Source organism: Schistocerca americana, chromosome 5, assembly GCF_021461395.2.
Source record: "Schistocerca americana isolate TAMUIC-IGC-003095 chromosome 5, iqSchAmer2.1, whole genome shotgun sequence".
Lineage (NCBI taxonomy): Eukaryota > Metazoa > Arthropoda > Insecta > Orthoptera > Acrididae > Schistocerca > Schistocerca americana.
Genome location: NC_060123.1, coordinates 531,833,808 through 531,853,412, shown reverse-complemented (window position 1 = coordinate 531,853,412; position 19,605 = coordinate 531,833,808). Strand labels below are relative to the sequence as shown.

Below are 19,605 nucleotides of genomic sequence, written 5' to 3'. Positions count from 1 at the left end.
CTTAGTTTGGAAGTGTCATAACGTACTGTACTAAATTCAGTAAAGACGATGTGTAGTAACACAAGCCTCAGGCTGTACCTGCAGAGCTTATACATTAGTATAATGACCTGCAGATTTAAAATGGAGAGCCAACTGTTCACATAGCAAATAGTTCTTAAGACAATTAATTTTGAACTGATGCTAAGAAAATAATTTAATATAAAATGTAAAAGTAATTAATTTTCTTATTGTTGTTGTTCCTAAAGGTAATACACCAATTTTGAACACTTTCACCATCATACTTGGAAAATAAATAGCTCTTCACGGGCAAAAACAATCTATAGCTGCATTGTACTAGGACCCAGCTTTCGAAGTCCACTGACGGGCATAGTTGTAAATATCACAGTAAAATATTTGGCCACTGAACTCCGTAAGAAAGTTCATCTAAAGGGATAGTTTATACAAAAACATGCTTGGAATGTTATTCATCACAAGTAACATACATCAACTCTTTATATGACAACTAGTAGCATGTGGATCACAGTCCTCATATTCTCGAATATTGCCTAACATTGGCAATGTTTCTGCCGCCTGCATATTTATGCAAGCACATCTGTAAGCCGAGGATCCAGGTTCATAAAACTGTCTTGGCGAACCAACCCAGTCCCTTTCAATGCCACCACTGGAACAAAAAGGGCAATATCATAACATTTTACAAATTGTCCTAGAACAAACTTAAATGATTACAAATGTGGTGAAACCAGATCTGTAAATAACCCTTAACTTTTCCAGTATTTGGAATCAAAGGCTTGGTGCTCTGTAGGAAATGGAAATAAAGGTGGAGAAGGCATTCAAGGATAACTTGGAATGTGGCAGAACATCAGAAGCATTAAAGAAACGTACATGATGCCATGAACAGATTCCAGCTAAAGTGTATCACTTAATCTGCGGTCAGTTCAGTCATTCCTTTTATCACACTCCTCCAAAATAAAACAGGGTGACAGATCAAAAGAAAAGATACACAAAAATAACAAACTTGGAGTACCACAGGAACATATGAAATGTATTGCTTTCGATTAAACCACACAAAGTCTGCTCATTCATTACACAGCACTTCCAGCAAATTAATGGCTACAGTCTTCTTGGGTTCCTCCAGATGTTTGTCATTGTTGGGTTTGGAACTTTCCAAATTTGCCATTCTGTGCAGATATTATTATAGAAAAGAAGTCTCCAGGTATTCTAGTTGGTTGCTGAGACACACTGTCAGAAATGATGTGACTCCTGTTAAACTGTTCTGAGCACTCGCTTCCTCTGTGCCAGACAGTATATGTCGCCATGCAAATAAAACTTGGTGTGCATCTTTTACCAGTTCACACTGTACCCGGCATTTCATCGGCTACCCTTTTAACTAGACTATGAAGAAAGCAGAGACCTTGATTCAGTTCGACTTGTGTGATGACAATCTCAGACATATTAAATTGAAGTACCAAAGTAAATCTTTTAGCTCGTGTCTTTTATGTGACCATATAAGAAACATGTCACCAACGTAACAGGTGAAAGTGTCAGTTTCTCAGTATGTTTCCAGGGATGCTTCTTTGATGTGTTTCACACACATATTGGTCTCAACGGGTAGGGTGAACTACTCATTGACACTCCATCAGTCAGTTCACAGTACATCTTGTCAAAAAGAAAATATGAAGAATTTCTGAGCAATGACAATCGAGGTTTCCTGTAGGGGTGTTCTGGCATAAAGAAAAATTAAGCTTAAACTGACAAAGATCTTTCTGAGGCACTGCATAAATTTCATGGAATTATGAAAATGACTTTCACATTTCCCAGGCATTTAAGGTAATTACCTAATTGATATTCAGCCTTTATGCTCATAAATATGAACACAATTTCTTAGTTCAATGGACTTCACTCACACATTAATATTTTTGAGTGGTTTTGTGGAGCTACTGTTGCTATCATTGAGTAGCACTGGGCTTCACAGTTGCCAAGGGCACAAAAGACGACTCTTTTAAACTAGTCCGAAACATATTGCAACATCCTCGTGTTTTGCATAATTTGTGTTCTTTCCCCTGGCAACATATTACTTAACACTCTTTTTGACCACATGAAACTGCTACATACAACCAACTGTGTAATGGAGGTCTAAGTAACCTGCATTCTCAGTGCAGTTCAGTAGAGTGCTGAGTTGATATACACCACAGTAACACCATTAAAACATCCAGTTATCTATTCGGGAGACACAAAACATGGAACATCTGCCTCAAATTGATAGCCTGCAGTCAACATCAGCTTATGACCACTATCGATAATTTGTGTCTCTTGGGTACACCGGGAAGTGTGCAATACAAATGTCCATTGACTTTTGGAGACAGCTGGGTGGGCTATGTCAACCCAACAGAATGCAATTGTCTTCCCATGATCAATGTGGCCTCTGGGCATTCATTACAAACAACGGTACTAATGCCCCAGAAAAACTGTGCATGAAGAAAATGGAATGGAATCTGTATCAACGGCATTGAGTTCTCTTGACTAACAAGATGCTTGACGACTGTTGTAGAAAAGTGTGGCAGCAGCTAGATACCAATACACATCTCAGACATATACTCCTACAGGATCATCAGACCGATGGGGTAATCTTGAGGGCAATTTCAGGGCTGTGCAGTATTGAGACACGATCCTACAATCTACTGTTCAGTCCTACAGTACAGGGTTCATCCATCAAGACAATTATGCAGACGCAGACTTCGTCAAACTTGTTGACACCTCCCTCCAGCAGGCAGGACTCAGCCAAATGGAATTTTTTAAGTGTCTGTTCGTATGACTCAGACTATTCGTCCACGAGACTCAGAGGGCCATAGACATGGGTTCCCAGGTAGATGCCATGTTTCTTGACTTCTGCAAGGCATTTGATACAGTTCCCCACAGTCGTTTAATGAACAAAGTAAGAGCATATGGACTATCAGACCAATTATGTGATTGAATTAATGTCATTCTCAATGCAGAGAAGTCTTCCGAAGTAAGAGTGATTTCAGGTGTGCCACAGGGGAGTGTCGTAGGACCGTTGCTATTCACAATATACATAAATGACCTTGTGGATAACATTGAAAGTTCACTGAGGCTTTTTGCGGATGATGCTGTAGTATATTGAGAGGTTGTAACAATGGAAAATTGTACTGAAATGCAGGAGGATCTGCAACGAATTGACACATGGTGCAGGGAATGGCAATTGTATCTCAATGTAGACAAGCGTAATGTACTGCAAATACATAGAAAGAAAGATTCTTTATCATTTAGCTACAATATAGCAGGTCATCAACTGGAAGCAGTTAATTCCATAAAATATCTGGGAGTAGGCATTAGGAGTGACTTAAAATGGAATGACCATATAAAATTAATCATCAGTATAGCAGATGCCAGACTGAGATTCATTGGAAGAATCCTAAGGAAATGCAATCCGAAAACAAAGGAAGTAGGTTACAGCACACTTGTTTGCCCACTGCTTGAGTACTGCTCACCGGTGTGGGATCCGTACTAGATAGGGTTGATAGAAGAGATAGAGAAGATCCAACGGAGAGCAGTGTGCTTCATTACAGGATCATTTAGTAATCGCGAAAGCGTTACAGAGATGATAGATAAACTCCAGTGGAAGACTCTGCAAGAGAGACGCTCAGTAGCTCTGTACGGGCTTTTGTTGAAGTTTCGAGAACATACCTTCACCAAGGAGTCAAGCAGTATATTGCTCCCTCCTGCGTATATCTCGTGAAGAGACCATGAGGATGAAATCAAAGAGATTAGAGCCCACACAGAAGCATACCGACAATCTTTCTTTCCACAAACAATACAAGACTGGAATAGAAGTGAGGACCGATAGAGGTACTCAAGATACCCTCCACCACACACAATCAGGTGGCTTTCAGTGTGTAGATGTAGATGTAGAAGTGTGCTGGTTGTGGCGATAGATAATGTGAATCCTTACAATTACATAACATTCTGTCACAAGTGGTAATAAATGTGTATTGTGAAGAAAATAGGATGTAGCAGAATAGCCTTGTCAAACTATGATTTGACCTGGGCAAAATTGCTTTACAAACAACTGAATTGGTATTCAACTCAACAATTATTACTTTTTAACACATTCAGAATCAGACAAAATTGGTCCATGAGAAACACCTAAAAATCAAATTCAAAATGGCGGCCTCTATTCAAAATAATTTTGTTAGTATAAAATTAAATGCTTTAATGTGTTATTTTAGTGGCTGTAATATTTGAGTAACATTTTCTCGTTTCAGGTAAAGTTTACTAAATATGGCTGCTGCTTGACAGTACAGAGTGCACATAAAGTCTGGGAACACTTTCAATTATTTATTGCACTAGAACCAAACATTGTACAGATATCAAATATGTGTCATTTTAAACAGAAACCATGAAACTTCTTCTTCTCCCCCCCCCCCCCCCCCCATGTATACTGCCAAGCGTAATTTGGTAATTTGCCACTAGTCAGCGCTAGTCGCAAACATGGCAAGTTCAGGTGCAGAGCGAGCTTTCTGTGTGTTGGAGTTCATAAAATGGCCTCCCCGATCACTAGATCTCACTCCGTGTAACTTTTTTCTGTGGGGACACATTAAAGATCTGGTGTATGTACCGCCTCAACCACGTGAAGTAGCAGAGCTCTGGGAGGGAATACGGGAAGCGACTGCCACAGTCGACAATGCCATGCTGGAAAGGGTATGGCAAGAATTCGATTACCATATTGACATCTGCCGGGTCACTCATGGTTCGCATATCGAATGTTTGTAACAAAAACTTTCAGAGTTTCTCTTCAAAATGCAATATGTATGACATCTGCACAACATTTAGTTCTTGTGCCATAAATAATTGAAAGTGTTCCCGGACTTTATGTACACCCCGTATTGTAGTATTTGCAAAAAAATATTTCAAAGGTGGTCAAGAGGCAGTCACACTAATGTTGCAGGCTGGCGATAGCATAAACGCAGCCAGTAAATACCAGGGAAGTGATGTCTTAGTAAGTGCCGGAAACAGTGTGCATGTGTCATCTCGAAAAACTCACACTGGTAAGAAAAGCAGAGACATACTGAATAAACAACAAATGCCCAGTAATACCTACATGTATTTAAAAGACAAGTGTCCATTTAGCTGAAGGACCATTTTTTGCCCCAACTGACTGCTTATTTTGTCGAACTAATGTGGATTTTTTTTTCCTTCAAAATACAAACTGAAATTAGATCAAGTTAAATTATGAATGTTCATATTTGCTGAACACTTCAAAAAATGCTGTGAGGAACTGTCATGAACAGTCTTATGCGATAAAATTACACACAGAATATTTTCTTTCAGATCTGCATGCTCCCAACTGCATCTACCACCATACATATTCTGCAAACTTTCATAGTGCGAAATATATTCATCTAGAATATGCATGTATCAAACATTTCTCAAAGAAGCAGAAACATGGTTGCCCAATCAACAAACAAGAAGTAAACTTCCTAAAGACATGCACTTACCTTGAACCTAATGACGAGGAGCAATTGTCCAGATTCAAGCGCATAGTTTTTGCAATATCACTTATTTAATTGTTAAGGGATTTGTTCATATCTGTCTATTATGAAAAAAAATTATTTATACTTATCACTAAAAATTAAAATTATTTTTATGTTCTTTAAAAAATCTGTTATTTAAATATAACTTCTATACCTACACTGACAGTAAAGGCTTGTTTTTATTACCCAAAATATTACAAAATATCTTCAAACTAAGTAATCAATAGTTCAAAAAACAGGAAAGTTTTTAATCTGATTTTATGGTGCTTTCCCACAGTCCAAATTTTGACTTCAATCACATGAGAAGCAATTTTGCCCAGGTTTATGGTTCATATTTTCACAATATGGTTGGACTAGAAGCATTGTGGGCTCCAGTAGGCAAGAATAATACTTTGCTGTATAACACTTATATATTAATTTTAAGTTCCTGATAGGAGTCATTCCAGCTGGGGTAACTCATGGAGTGAATAGACACAGGAGGATAAATAATTTGGTATAAAACAATTTTTACTCGAAAGGGAAGTTTCATGACATCAGAGCAACAGGCATGACATGATAAATCTATGGAACATCAAGGTATTCATGGAGAAGAAAATCTACCAACAGGCTAGTATGATTTAAAATTCTGTTTCAGATGTACTGAGAAAGGTGTGTGAGTGAAAATGGTAAGACAAAGGAAGGCTGTTTCTGGAATGTTATTTTGGTATGACTGAAGAATAAGAAGAGGGTTCGGAATTGGTGTGAGAATAGGTTCTTTTGGTATATAGGGAGGAATAAATTAGAATGTAAGGTGCAAATTATGACTTAGTGGCACTTGGAATCTTCAAACAATGGAGCTCAGGTTAGGAGAGGCAGGAACTACTACACACATCGAAAAAAGTTTTGCATCACCTTGGTTCTGAGAGTTCTGGAACCTGTACAGAAAATTGGAATAGAGATCAACATACACATAATTTCTGCCCTTTCTATTGCTCATGAAAACCACACATTTTCTGTTGTACCACCATACAGCAAGACCTTCAGAGCTGGTGGTCCAGATTGCTGTACATGCCGGTACGTCTAGTACCCAGTAGCACGTCTTCTTGTATTGATGCAGGCCTGTATTCGTCGTGGCATACTATCCACAAATTCATCAAGGCGCTCTTGATCCAGATTGTCCCACTCTTCAACAGTGATCCGGCGTAGATCCCTCAGAGTGGTTAGTGGGTCTCGTTGTCCACAAACAGCCCTTTTCAATCTATCCCAAGCATGTTCAATAGGGTTCATATCTGGAGAACATGCTGGCCACTCTAGTCGAGCGATGTCATTATCCTGAAGGAAGTCATTCACAAGATGTGCATGATGGGGGACGTGAATTGTCGTCCATGAAGATGAATGCCTTGCCAATATGTTGGCGATAGAGTTGCACTATTGGTCGGAGGATAGCACTCATGTATCATGCAACCATTATGGCACCTTCCATGACCACCTGGAGCATATGTCGGCCCCACATAACGCCACCCCCAAACAGGGAACCTCCGCCTTGCTGCACTCACTTGACAGTGTGTCTAAGGCGTCCAACTTGACCGAGTTGCCTCCAAACACGTCTCTGATGATTGTCTGGTTGAAGGCATATGCGACACTCATCGGTGAAGAGAACATGATGCCAATCCTGAGCGGTCCATTCTGCACATTGTTGGTCCCATCTATACTGTGCTGTATGGTGTCGTGGTTGCAAAGATGGACCTCACCATGGACTTCAGAAGGGAAATTGCGCATCATGCAGCCTACTGTTCACAGTTTGAGTCATAACATGACCGCTTGTGGCTGCACGGAAAGCATTATTCAACATGGTTGCATTGCTGTTAGGGTTCTTATGAGCCATAATCCCTAGGTAGCGGTCATCCACCGCAGTTGTAGCCCTTGGGTGGCCTTAGCGAGGCATGTCATTGATAGTTCCCCTCTCTGTATTTCCTCCAGGTCCGAACAACATTGCTTTGGTTCACTCTGAGACACCTGGACACTTCACTTGTTGAGAGCCCTTCCTGGCACAAAGTAACAATGCAGATGAGATCAAACCATGGTATTGACCATCTAGGCATGGTTGAACTAGAGACCATACGTGTCATGTACCTCCTTCCTGGTGGAATGGCTGGAACTGGTCAGCTGTCGGACACCCTCCATCTAAGAGGTGCTGCTCATGCATGGTTGTTTACATCTTTGGGAGGGTTTAGTGACATCTATGAACAGTCAAAGGGACTGTGTCTGTTGATACAATACCCACAGTAAACGTCTATCTTCAGGAGTTCTGGGAACTGGGGTGATGCAAAACTTTTTTTTATGTGTGTATGAACCTAACAGTGAGAGATCAATAATAGGTGCACCCCATATCTAAAGAATTAAATATCTTACTTGCCCCAGGAGTGGTTGTGGATAAGTATGTGTGTTCTGTGAAGAGTCATAACAGAAGCTTGTTCCATGAGCGTAGTAATGTACTTGTAAATTACAGTAGATTGTAGGTGAATCCTTGAATAACCTTGTCTGATAGTTGCTGCTGATGTTTTTGTTGTTGTCTGCAGTCTGAAAACTGGTTTGATGCAACTCTCCACACTACTCTATTCTGTGCAGGCATCTTCATCTCCAAAAAATGACTGCAACCTATACCCATTTGAACCTCCTTACTGTATTCATCTCTTGGCCTACCTCTACAATTTTTACTCCCTACACTTCCCTTCATTACCAAGGTGACTATTCCTTCATGACTCTGGATGTGTCCTATAATGGATCCCTTCCTTTAGTCAAATTGTGCCATAAATTCCTTTTTTCTTCAATTCAATTCACCACCTCCTCATTAGTTACTCAATATATCCATCCAATCTTCAGCATTCTTCACTAACATCACTCTTCAGACACTTTTATTTTCTTCTTTTATGAATTCTTTACCATCCACCTTTCACTTCAGTGCAAGACTACACTCTGCATAAATAGCTTCAAAAGACTTACTTAAATTTTCATTAGATGCTAACAAATCTCTATTTTGCAAAAATGCTTTTCGTGCAATAATCAATCTCCATTTTGTATTTCGTCTACTTCAAAAATCGTCAGTTATTGTCCAAACAGCTTAACTCATCTACAACTTTTAATGTCTTGTTTCCTTGTAAAATTCCTTCAGTATCACCTGATCTAACTCTACTACACTCCATTACCCTTGTTTTACTTTTGCTGATATTCATACTATGAGCTCTTTTCAAGACACTTCCCATCAACTGCTCATCCAAGTCCTTTGCTGTCTCTCCAAAGATTTTATTTCTTCTAACTGAACTTTAATTCCTTCTTCAAAGTTCTTCTTGGCTGCCTTTACTACTTGCTCAATGTACAGACTGAATAATTAACAATAGGGATAGGCTATGACCCTGTCTCATTTCCTTCTTGACCACTGATTCCTTTTCATGTTAGGGGGGTTGCAAATTTTGTAGAGAAGTTTGTAGGCTATATTTATGTTTATTATTATTACTACCTTCTTCTTCTTCTTCTTCTTCTTCTTCATCTTCTTCTTAAAGGAAAGGTGGTTATAGTTTTGATGGAGAGACATTAAAAATTGGCAATGAATGACTGAAAGCATGGTTAGTACTGAATTACTGAGTTACAACTGGGCATGGATCTAACTGAACCATTCTACCAAACATATTTAAATAACTTAAAAATTATATGTAGTGCAATTAATGTCTGAAATAGGGACTAGTGATACAATGTTCATGCAAGAATGGAGGAGAATGCTGTTACAGTAGTGCATCTCCCACAGTGAGGGAATATTTTTGGCACTGTAAAAACAAACATCACATGCTTAAGCTTAGTGATGTTGTTGTTGTTGTGGTCTTCAGTCCTGAGACTGGTTTGATGCAGCTCTCCATGCTACTCTATGCTGTGCAAGCTTCTTCATCTCCCAGTACCTACCGCAACCTACATCCTTCTGAATCTGTTTAGTGTATTCATCTCTTGGTCTCCCTCTACGATTTTTACCCTCCATGCTGCCCTCAATACTAAATTGGTGATCCCTTGATGCCTCAGAATATGTCCTACCAACCGATCCCTTCCTCTAGTCAAGTTGTGCCACAAATTTCTCTTCTCCCCAATTCTATTCAATACCTCCTCATTAGTTATGTGATCTACCCATCTAACCTTCAGCATTCTTCTGTAGCACTACATTTCGAAAGCTTCTATTCTCTTTCTGTCTAAACTATTTATCGTCCACATTTCACTTCCATACATGGCTACACTCCATACAAATACTTTCAGCTTAGGGATAAGTGGAACATAATCACAAGTGCCTCCTGAATAGCCAAGAATTTTGATAGCTAGCCTCTTATAACTGACAAGATTGGTGGAAGAAAGTGCTAACCTTCAAATTAATTTAATTGGATATCTATCCAATTACATTATATTGTCAAAAATTGATTATTTTCATTGTTATAACCTTCAAATTAATAATAATCAGTCTCATCATACATCTGCCATGGTATAAGCTGCACTGCATCCAGCTGACAAGTGGTTCCATTTGAAAAGTTAGAAAGCATTTGCTGTCTACATTCATTGTTTTGCCTTACTATATTAATGTTCTTTTCTTTGGATGAAAACTGTGGCATGCCACAGGGACACCATGGCAGTGACATCGAAATCTTGTAATTGAGTAAACAGATGGATGTAATCGTGATGCTGATCCTGTTTACGCACCATGAAATTCATCTAATGTTGAAAATATTGTAAGTGTGGCTTAGCATTATATTGCCACCAGTCCAACATCAAAAGGTTTAGATATACATAGCACTTGTTTACATTTTGGAGAATTCTTTAATGTTAGCAATATATAAATTTAATGTATTGTATACCAATGAATGCATGTACTGTTGTTACAGTCCCTGGTTCATTTTACCTTGTAACAATAAAAATAACCTGTAATGAATTTGTTTAAGGGTTAGCACTGTTCAGGCCCTAATGTTAAACACTGTGTGTTAGCACTATTTTTTATTCTGTTTTATTTTTTTACGAATGTTTGTGCATTTATTTTTAGGAAGTAGTACAGTCTTGATTCACTGAAATAGAGGTAGATAGCAAATGAAAATTTCAGAGGGGTGAATGAAAAATATCAAGTGAATGCAGACTTTTTAAGTATTTCACTCTAAAAAAGAGACAGAGAGGCAATTCCCAGCAAGAAAATATGATGGACCACATTCTATTAATAGAGAGAGGGGGAAGAGAGAAAGGGGGGGGGGGGGGGGGAGAGAGAGAGAGAGTTATTTGCTACTATGCTGAAAACCTTCAAGTGAATGATGAAGAAAACTAAAACCTAAAATTGCTTTCATAGTGCTGCAACTGCACTTAACAAAAACTCACATGGTTTCTTCCTGTGTTTTACTTTTGTGTTTTTTGCAACTCTTCACCATAAATTCATACCCATAACATCAATGCTAAAAATTCCCCAATTTTACATTTCTTCCTAGTAAAGTTTACCTCAAGTCTAAGTTCTTACTCAACATCTCACTTGACTTCATTCCATTTTCTTCCTATTGACATATGATTCGCACGACGAGTGGTGGCAGAATTAAGAAAATATTTTAGGCCATTGGGGAGATGGGAGAGATAAAAAGCTGACATAACCCATGATTGGTGTTGCCAGCGCAACTTGCAACATTTAGCTTCACTGTGCAATTATGATACAACTACTGCTAGGTTGCAGCGGTAATGGAAAAACAAGACAGTTAACGCGATGTGTTCTGGACCGAGCCAATGCATGAAAAAAATGAAATGAGCGTATGGCATCGTTGGCTGGGAGGCCCCTATTCGGGGAAGTTTGGCCGTCAAATGCAAGTCTTATTTCATTCGATGCCACATTGGGAGGCTTGGCGCCGGTGATGAGGATGAAATGATGTTGAGGACAACACAATACCCAGCCCATGAGCGGAGAAAATCTCAAACCCAGCAAGGCATTGAAACCAGGCCCGCTTGCATGGGAGGCAAGCATGTTACCACCCAGATAAGCAGGCAGATTTTTTGCATGTATTTCTGATTTACTGTATTCAGCAACAGTATCAATCGTCAATCTTTTAAATTCAGACACTGAGTCTTGAAAAATACGCCCGATCATAACTGGGGAAACGTTGCCCATTTCCGGCTAGTGAACTCTTACTGGTTTGTGACCTGTTAAGTCATACAATAGCCAGTGCAGCCACCACACCACACTAACACATATAAAATGAGCTCACCTACTGGATGTGTGGAGAGGGGAAGTGGCCCTTCAGTGATGGGCATGCAGATAGCGTGAAAGCATCTTGTGAAATGTTGAAAATACACTTTTCATGCAGGTGACATGCTATGACAGAGATATCACATGGAAATAGAACAAAGGTTTTGCAATAGCATATTTTAATGACTTTCGTGTTCAAATTTGACATGATACAGTTGCAACAACTACATACACTAACCATGTATGTAGTGTATATGCTTTACACCACACACAACACACACTGTAGATTGTAAACACTGGTAGCAGTGATAGAGGGCATGAATCGAAACTGTAGCACCTGAACTTCCTTTCAAATTTACATTTTACACAATGCACAGAAATTCGTTGAGCCCACTTCTAATAAGCTTGCAATGTCAATTGGGAAAGTAAACTTGTTTATTCATTTCTCTGTTTCTCTCATCAAGCCTAAAATAACACTTCAATGGTGGTGAGCATATGAAGTGCAGCTCATGAGAAAAGCAGTAAACAATAACAGCAATGGGGACAAAGTATGTCATTAAGTAGATGTCTGCATTTATGCTTATGGTTTAACCATTTAGTTGCTCTGATGTTTTGGTTTGAACAACGTATTCATCAATTTTTACTTTTTTCTGGGCGAGAACAAAGGACGATTGCTGAAAAACATGTGTTTTGAAAATACAATTTGTAGCCATAGTATGTCAGAAAACAGCTCGATTACCTTGTACTCCGACCAAATTCAATTTTTTGATGGGTTTTTACTTGCTGTTATACATCTATGATTTTTTAAGAACTGATGAAAGTCATTACCATAAATTATTGTATAAACATTCTATTGCACATTTAATTTCCTTCCTTAGACAGGTTTTATAAAAATTATTGGAGAGGACTATGATTTTTAATTATACATGCCAATTACATGTGTTTTTGCTCGTATATTGTGGGGTTTTAACATTTTCCTCAATTCTGCATTTTCATCAATTTTGTGTATTTTAAGTCTGGACCACATGAAAATGTAAAATAGGGGTTTCACTGTAGTCTATTTTCTTATGTTTAGCTTCTCTAGTGTACTAATCTCTGATGTAAGATAGTAAAAATCACATATCTGCTCTCAAAACTTTTCTAGGTATTGTTTTGTTTAAAATTAAATGTCCTTCACCACATTGCTATGACGGATAAAAACTAAAATGCAGTTGACAACCCAATAACTCAGATGGCAAACATACAGTGGAATGTAAGTGGTTAAAAAGAAAGGGTGTTCAGTCAGGAAAAGGCGAACCATCAAAGGTTGGTGAATGAGCACAAAGTGGTGGGGGATCACCACATAACAAATGGTGACAGCTAAAATAACAGTGCCCAATATGCAGCCTAGCTAAAATTATCTCCTCATGGTGAGAGCACCGAGATGAGGTCGGCCAGGCAGCTGGGAAAGGTTTAATTCCCTGGAGCTTGTTCCCATGAAGGGATGACCAGTTGTGATGCCAAAATGACACCACCTGCTGACAGACAGTATCACAGAGGTCATCAGAAGGAATAGAAGTATTAGCGGGCTGAGGTAGGAGGACTGCAGCCTTGGCAGCAGCGTCGGTGGCCTTGTTTCCTGTCAGACCGATGTGACCAAGAATCAACATAAACATCACAGTGGCTCCATCAACAGTGAGCAACTGGAAGCTTTCTTGGCCCCATTGCATTGGACTGTGTTCATCACACAGAAGCTCTGAAGGGCAGTGAGAGAATCGAAGCCAATGACACAACTGAAATGCTTGTGTTAACGGATGTACTGTGCGGCCTGATACAGGGTAAAGGGCTCTGCTGCAGATACTGAGCAGTGTTCCAGAAGCCAATACCAAAAATGGTCAGTGCTAATGACGAAGGCATACCTGACATCACAGTCAGTCAGAGAATCCATCAGTGTACACGAAGGTACTATCGCTAAGTTCTGTGCAAAGGTCAAGAAACTTAGAGTAGTTTCCTTAGGAAGTGACTGAAGTCAAAGGTAAACAAGGCTACCGCACAAAACCAAGGTGGAGATGGGTTCACAATCACTGGGAAAGTAGCCGGTAGTGTGAAGTTAAGCTGCCAGAGCAATAGCGAAGGTGACCCCCAAGAGGTAACAGAGAAGAGGGACATGCCCCATACTGGCGGTCAAAGGAGTCATTGAAGAAGGGAGCATAGGATGGGTGGCCAGGCATGGCAGACAAACATCACCTTGGTATGACAGGGGTAGTTCAGCAGCTTCTGCATACAGACACTTAACCAAGCTAGTGTAATAGGCACCACTGGCCAACAGTTTCCACGATTGTGGATTATAATTTAGATGGCGTAAGATTAACGGACATGCAGACGCATAAACAAAACACACACATCCTAGTTTGGAACGGACAAGGGATTGGTACAAACGTAGGAGGGTGCTCCAATTTGTTCCCCAGCAAGTACTGCTGAGGATGCACAGGATGATGAGGAACCGGGTATAGTGGACTGACAGGTAAAGGACCAAGGTAGTTTCCTATCAAGCATGAGCCCCAGGGATTTTGTAGTTCCAGCTAGCAGAAGGGCAACACGCCCAAGATGTAAAGATGGTATAAGAAAGCCACTGTGCTGCCAGAAACTCATACAAATGGTTTTGTCAGTGGAAAAGCAAAAATCATTGTCAATGCACCACGAGTAAAGACGATCGAGACACAGCTGAGGACACCACTCAAGGAGACAAGTCCATGGGGAACTCCAATAGATTGCAAAATCATCAACGAAAAGGGAGTCAGAGATGCCCAGTGGGAGACAGGCTGTAATACGGTTGTTGGCAACAGATGCTCAGGACGGAGCCTGCAGGTACTCTGTTTTCCTGGATGAAGGTGTCCCACGAGGCCAAACCCAAATGTACCTTGAAAACTCTGTCTTCTAAAAATTCCCAAAGGAAATGGGGCAGAAACCCCACTTGTAGAAAGTACGGAGGATACCAGTCGTCCAGCTTGTATAGTAGGCTTTCTCCAAATAAAAAAACACAGCCACAGTCAGGGATTTCCACAGAAAACCATTCATGACATGGGTTGACAATGTGACGAGATGGTCAGCTGCAGAATGGCATGCTTGAAATCCACACTATGCAGAGGTTGATAAATTGTGAGACTCCAGCCACTGTACCAGCCAGGCATGAATCATATGTTCCATCACCTTGCAAACAAAGCTGGGAGAGAAATGGGGCATTAGCTAGACGGAAGATGTTTATCCTTACCGTGCTTAGGTATAGGTACAACAGTTGCTTCATGCCAGCATCTGGGATATGTGCCATCTGCCCAGATATGATTCTAAGTATGAAGGAGAAAGAGCTTGCCCACAAGAGAAAGGTGCTTCAACATCTGAATGTGAACATTTTCCGGCCCTGAGGCAGAAGATCAGGATTAAGTGAGAGCACAATCTAGCTCCCACATAGTAAAGGCAGCATTGTAGCATTCCCAATTCTGAAAGGAGCCTCCTCCATTGATTTCTGGTGTAGGCAGGGTGATAGTGGGTGGAGCTCAAAATCTCTGCAAAGTAGCGGCCCAAAGTGTTGGCTGTAGCAAAGGGGTCCACAGTGACACCATCTGCTCCAGTCAGGCCAGAAACTGGGTAATGGACTTGGTCCCAGAGAGCTGTCAGGGGTTGGCCCACATGATAGAAGAGGGGGTGGAACTCTTAAAAGAACTGGTAAATAAAATCCAGCTAGCATTTTTGTTATACTGAATAATGTGACGACATTGCGCACACAACTATTTATAATGAATGAAGTTTGCCGTTGTAGGAAGGCCGAAGCAGACCAGAAAGAGATTTCAAGGTGGTCACAAGGTTTCAATTACGTTTCCTGGAGGCAGAAAACATGTGAACACTGCAATTCCAAGAGCAGCTGCAATTCATCCTTGTTGGATCTAATGCCGTGAAATTCCATTGGAGGAGTCATGAGATGGAAATGAAACTAGGGAAAAAATGAAGGGTTGTCAACTCAGCTGCTGCCAAGTGCCAGCCTTTGAAGACTCACTGCTACAGGGTGCAGAGGCTGGAGATTCGTGCTCCATGATATCTACATAGGCTTCAGCATTCTCACTGGGTTGGTGTGTGGATTCCAGAGCAAAAAAAAAAAAAAAAAATTGTGGTTCGCACTGGTGAAATGGAGGTTGGCCAGGTGAGAGTATCACACGGCAAGACCACTGAAGAGGATCTCCAAGTTGGCCAAGGAAAAGACCATTTGCGTTTGTTTGATTTCTTGGAACCTTTGCAGTTAGCAGATAAAGACTCAGATGTTTGTTGGCTGGAGGGACACAAAACGTCTTTGGGGGAGCATTCCTCACATGTTTTCTGGCCTCCCGGTTATTTAGCAGGTGATTTCGCTTCCAGAGGTGAAAATTTGGGGGCTTGTTGCACATCTGGAGCAGCAGTACATGGCGATGCTACTGTGACACTGGGCAATTTTACAATTGTGGTGCTTAATTTGAGGTAGCAAGTCTGCATAGACACGTGCTTTGTGGAGTGAGGTATAGCAAGAATTGTACTGTAAGTGCCAGATGGTAAAACACAGGGCTTTCAATTAGCCAATAACTTGTGAGACACATGGTAAGGCACTTTTTCCTTCACCCAGATCTCCTGGATGGTCCATTCATCAAGATACAAGGGACATTCTCGAAATGAGGCAGCATGGTTGCCATTGCAACTGATACAGTGGGGATAAAGAGACGGACAATTGCCCTCATGAGCAATCCTACTGCATTTGGCTGTGTTTTGACAGGACATTGGAGTGTGTTTGTAATGTCAACACTGGCACCAGCACATCGAGTTTGGAATGTATGGTCAGACCATGATGACCTCATAGCCTGCTTTGATCTCTGATGGAAACACTATTCTATCAAATGTGATAAAAAAGAATGCATGTAGGCACTAAGGATGCATCAATCTTGTTCATGACCCAATGGGCTGCAGTAACACCCTGATCAGAGAGGTAAGTTTGAATTTCTCAGACCATCAAGCATCCTAGTGTACATAACACCACATGAAAAATTCAGTGTTCAATGGGCCTCGACATGAACAGGATAGCCATGGAGAAACGAAGCTGCAAGCAATTGTTGTGCTTGAGAATCACAATTAGTCTCCAAAAGCAAAGTGTCATAGCATAAACGAGAGCAAGATTTCACAGTGTCACCAACTGAATCGACACCTCTCTGAACAACAAACAGATTAACTGTAGCAAAGGACTGATATTCTTCAGTGCATGATACAGCGAGGAACCAAGATGCAGCAGCTGGGTAAGTCTTGGAATCTTTATCCTCATTCCATTTATGTTTAATAGACGTAAATTTAGATGGTGATTGGCTCATTACGAGAAAATTTCCTGTGATTGCCAGCATCTCTGTTGGCGCATTCCTTCCAACTGCCCCTCCTCCCCCCAACCCAAAGGGGGCTCACCTGTCACCTGCCTTAGATGATAGTTCGCTCCTCAGGTCACACCTCTTGAACTCCTGACAGAGGGACCAAATGGCAATTTGGGAACGTAACAGCTCAAGCAATCACCCCTCCATGGACCTTGCCTGTATCAGGGATACATGCAGAACCTACCTCTCAACCTCGGGCTGGGAATTACGTGTTACCCAGTAACCAGTTACGCACCAGATGCGTTGGCTGGCCTTCAGGGTGCACAGGGCGGAAGAAAAAACAAAGAGGAACCTCACATTCTGAAGCGGAGAAAGGTTAGGAGATGGAGAACAAAGAAAAAAAGAAAGAAGAAACAGCAAAGGGATGTTATGATGTCAGGCTACTGAAAATTCAGAACACATTCCTGAAAATATCCCAGATATGTTCCCCAAGGGAGGAGAAAAAGAATAGCGGAAGGATAGACATGCAGCATGGAAGGAAAAAGATGCTGCAAAGGCTGGAGCCTGGTGGTAGCCAAGCACGAACTCACCACATAGTGGTGAGCCCCCTAGGGGTTTTTTCTAGGTACTTTTTGATGAAGATAATGACCTACAATAGTGGGGACAATGTTACAAGTAAAGGATTTTGTGGGATTATTAACAATTTTTAACCTGCATGGCACATTAAATATCTAAAAAATAATGTAATAATTTGCATAAAAAATTACGAAGAAGTTGATTTTGATACATGATTCACAGATTTAACCAAACATATAATGCACAATAATGCAAAACTATGTCCTCATGGATTAGTACTTTCTTCAACCCTCCCCTTAAATTGTTCTCAGTCAATCTACTGTGGATATTGGTTATGAATGTCTAGTTCAATCCGGTAATCCTGTTAACGTCCAAGGGGAAATTGATGTCACTTTGGATCCTAAAGTTCCTTTCTTCTCTACAGATGCATAACACTGTTAGCTATGGCTTATGTTATTAGTAATGCAGTCATGTTTCTTCTGTACATGTATCAACTGTAGTTTTGATTTATGTAAAACTGTATTGTAATGGTGAGTCAAGTTACACATTTTGGATGCACAATAACATCTACTGTAAAGTGATAATGAGTTTTATAGCACCACATGTTTAGGCCGTAATTATAATATTCAAAGAGGTGAAAAACTGTTTCATATTACAATTATATGGGAGATCACATCTGATAAAAGCAGTCACTTCAGCCACTTCGTGACTGAAAATGTTTACTTTGTAATGCACCACAAGGTGACAGCCAGATGGCCTCTCGTGTTGAGTAAGATGTTAAATACTGACAAGATACTATGTGTCCACAAGGTAAGTAAAAAACTTACCTCTTACCGCAATTACTCTAAGCATTGTTATTTTATAAATGTTTGTTCAATTCATTCTAATGCAAGTTCTTTGTCCCACAGATCTGATGATGCTGTTACAGAGAAACATATTGTATGGAACTATAATGAAAAGTTGCGACTAACAGAAGAGTATTTATTTATTTGATGATATCTTAGTAAGTTCAGAAGGAATTAGAAATTATTTTCTTTTATAAAGAGTAATTTCAGTTTTTTAAAAAAAGCATAGATTAAGTTCCTATAGTGATGCAAGAGACTGGATATGAAGGAGCTCTGATACTGTCACACAAAAATTAATAAACACTTACTGTAGGAGTAAAATAAAACACTCTTTGTGGTGAAGTGCTATGGGAGAATGGTTAGAAGTTACAATTTTTATGCTATGAGACAGACAAATGATACTAAAGGAATATTCTTCTTAAGATAATGGTACAGTATAATGTTCAGGTACTACTGTGGTAGATGGTTACCTACAATGCAGCTAATTAATTATGATCAACATTATTTCTCCAATCAGTGATAATTTCCAAATTAATTAAAATTTGTGGTTGGCATAACTTATTCATTTACAGAGAACAGCACTTTTGCAGATTAATCTCACTAATTATTTAAAAGTACATACAGGGTGTTTCAAAAATGACCGGTATATTTGAAACGGCAATAAAAACTAAATGAGCAGCGATAGAAATACACCGTTTGTTGCAATATGCTTGGGACAACAGTACATTTTCAGGCGGACAAACTTTCGAAATTACAGTAGTTACAATTTTCAACAACATATGGCGCTGCGGTCTGGGAAACTCTATAGTACGATATTTTCCACATATCCACCATGCGTAGCAATAATATGGCGTAGTCTCTGAATGAAATTACCCGAAACCTTTGGCAACGTGTCTGGCGGAATGGCTTCACATGCAGATGAGATGTACTGCTTCAGCTGTTCAATTGTTTCTGGATTCTGGCGGTACACCTGGTCTTTCAAGTGTCCCCATAGAAAGAAGTCACAGGGGTTCATGTCTGGCGAATAGGGAGGCCAATCCATGCCGCCTCCTGTATGTTTC

The 19,605-nt window shown here is 40.2% G+C and overlaps 1 protein-coding gene across 1 annotated transcript in view; it reads right to left on the bottom strand.

Moving 5' to 3' along the window:
• Window positions 1-206: 206 nt before the first annotated feature.
• The window catches only part of LOC124616149 (neuferricin), a 50,083-nt gene continuing 30,684 nt past the window's right edge, over window positions 207-19,605 (bottom strand). The window contains exon 4 of the mRNA XM_047144428.1: window positions 207-661. Coding sequence (XP_047000384.1) covers window positions 484-661 — 178 coding nt within the window. The 3' untranslated portion in view covers window positions 207-483. The remainder of the gene's footprint in view (window positions 662-19,605) is intronic.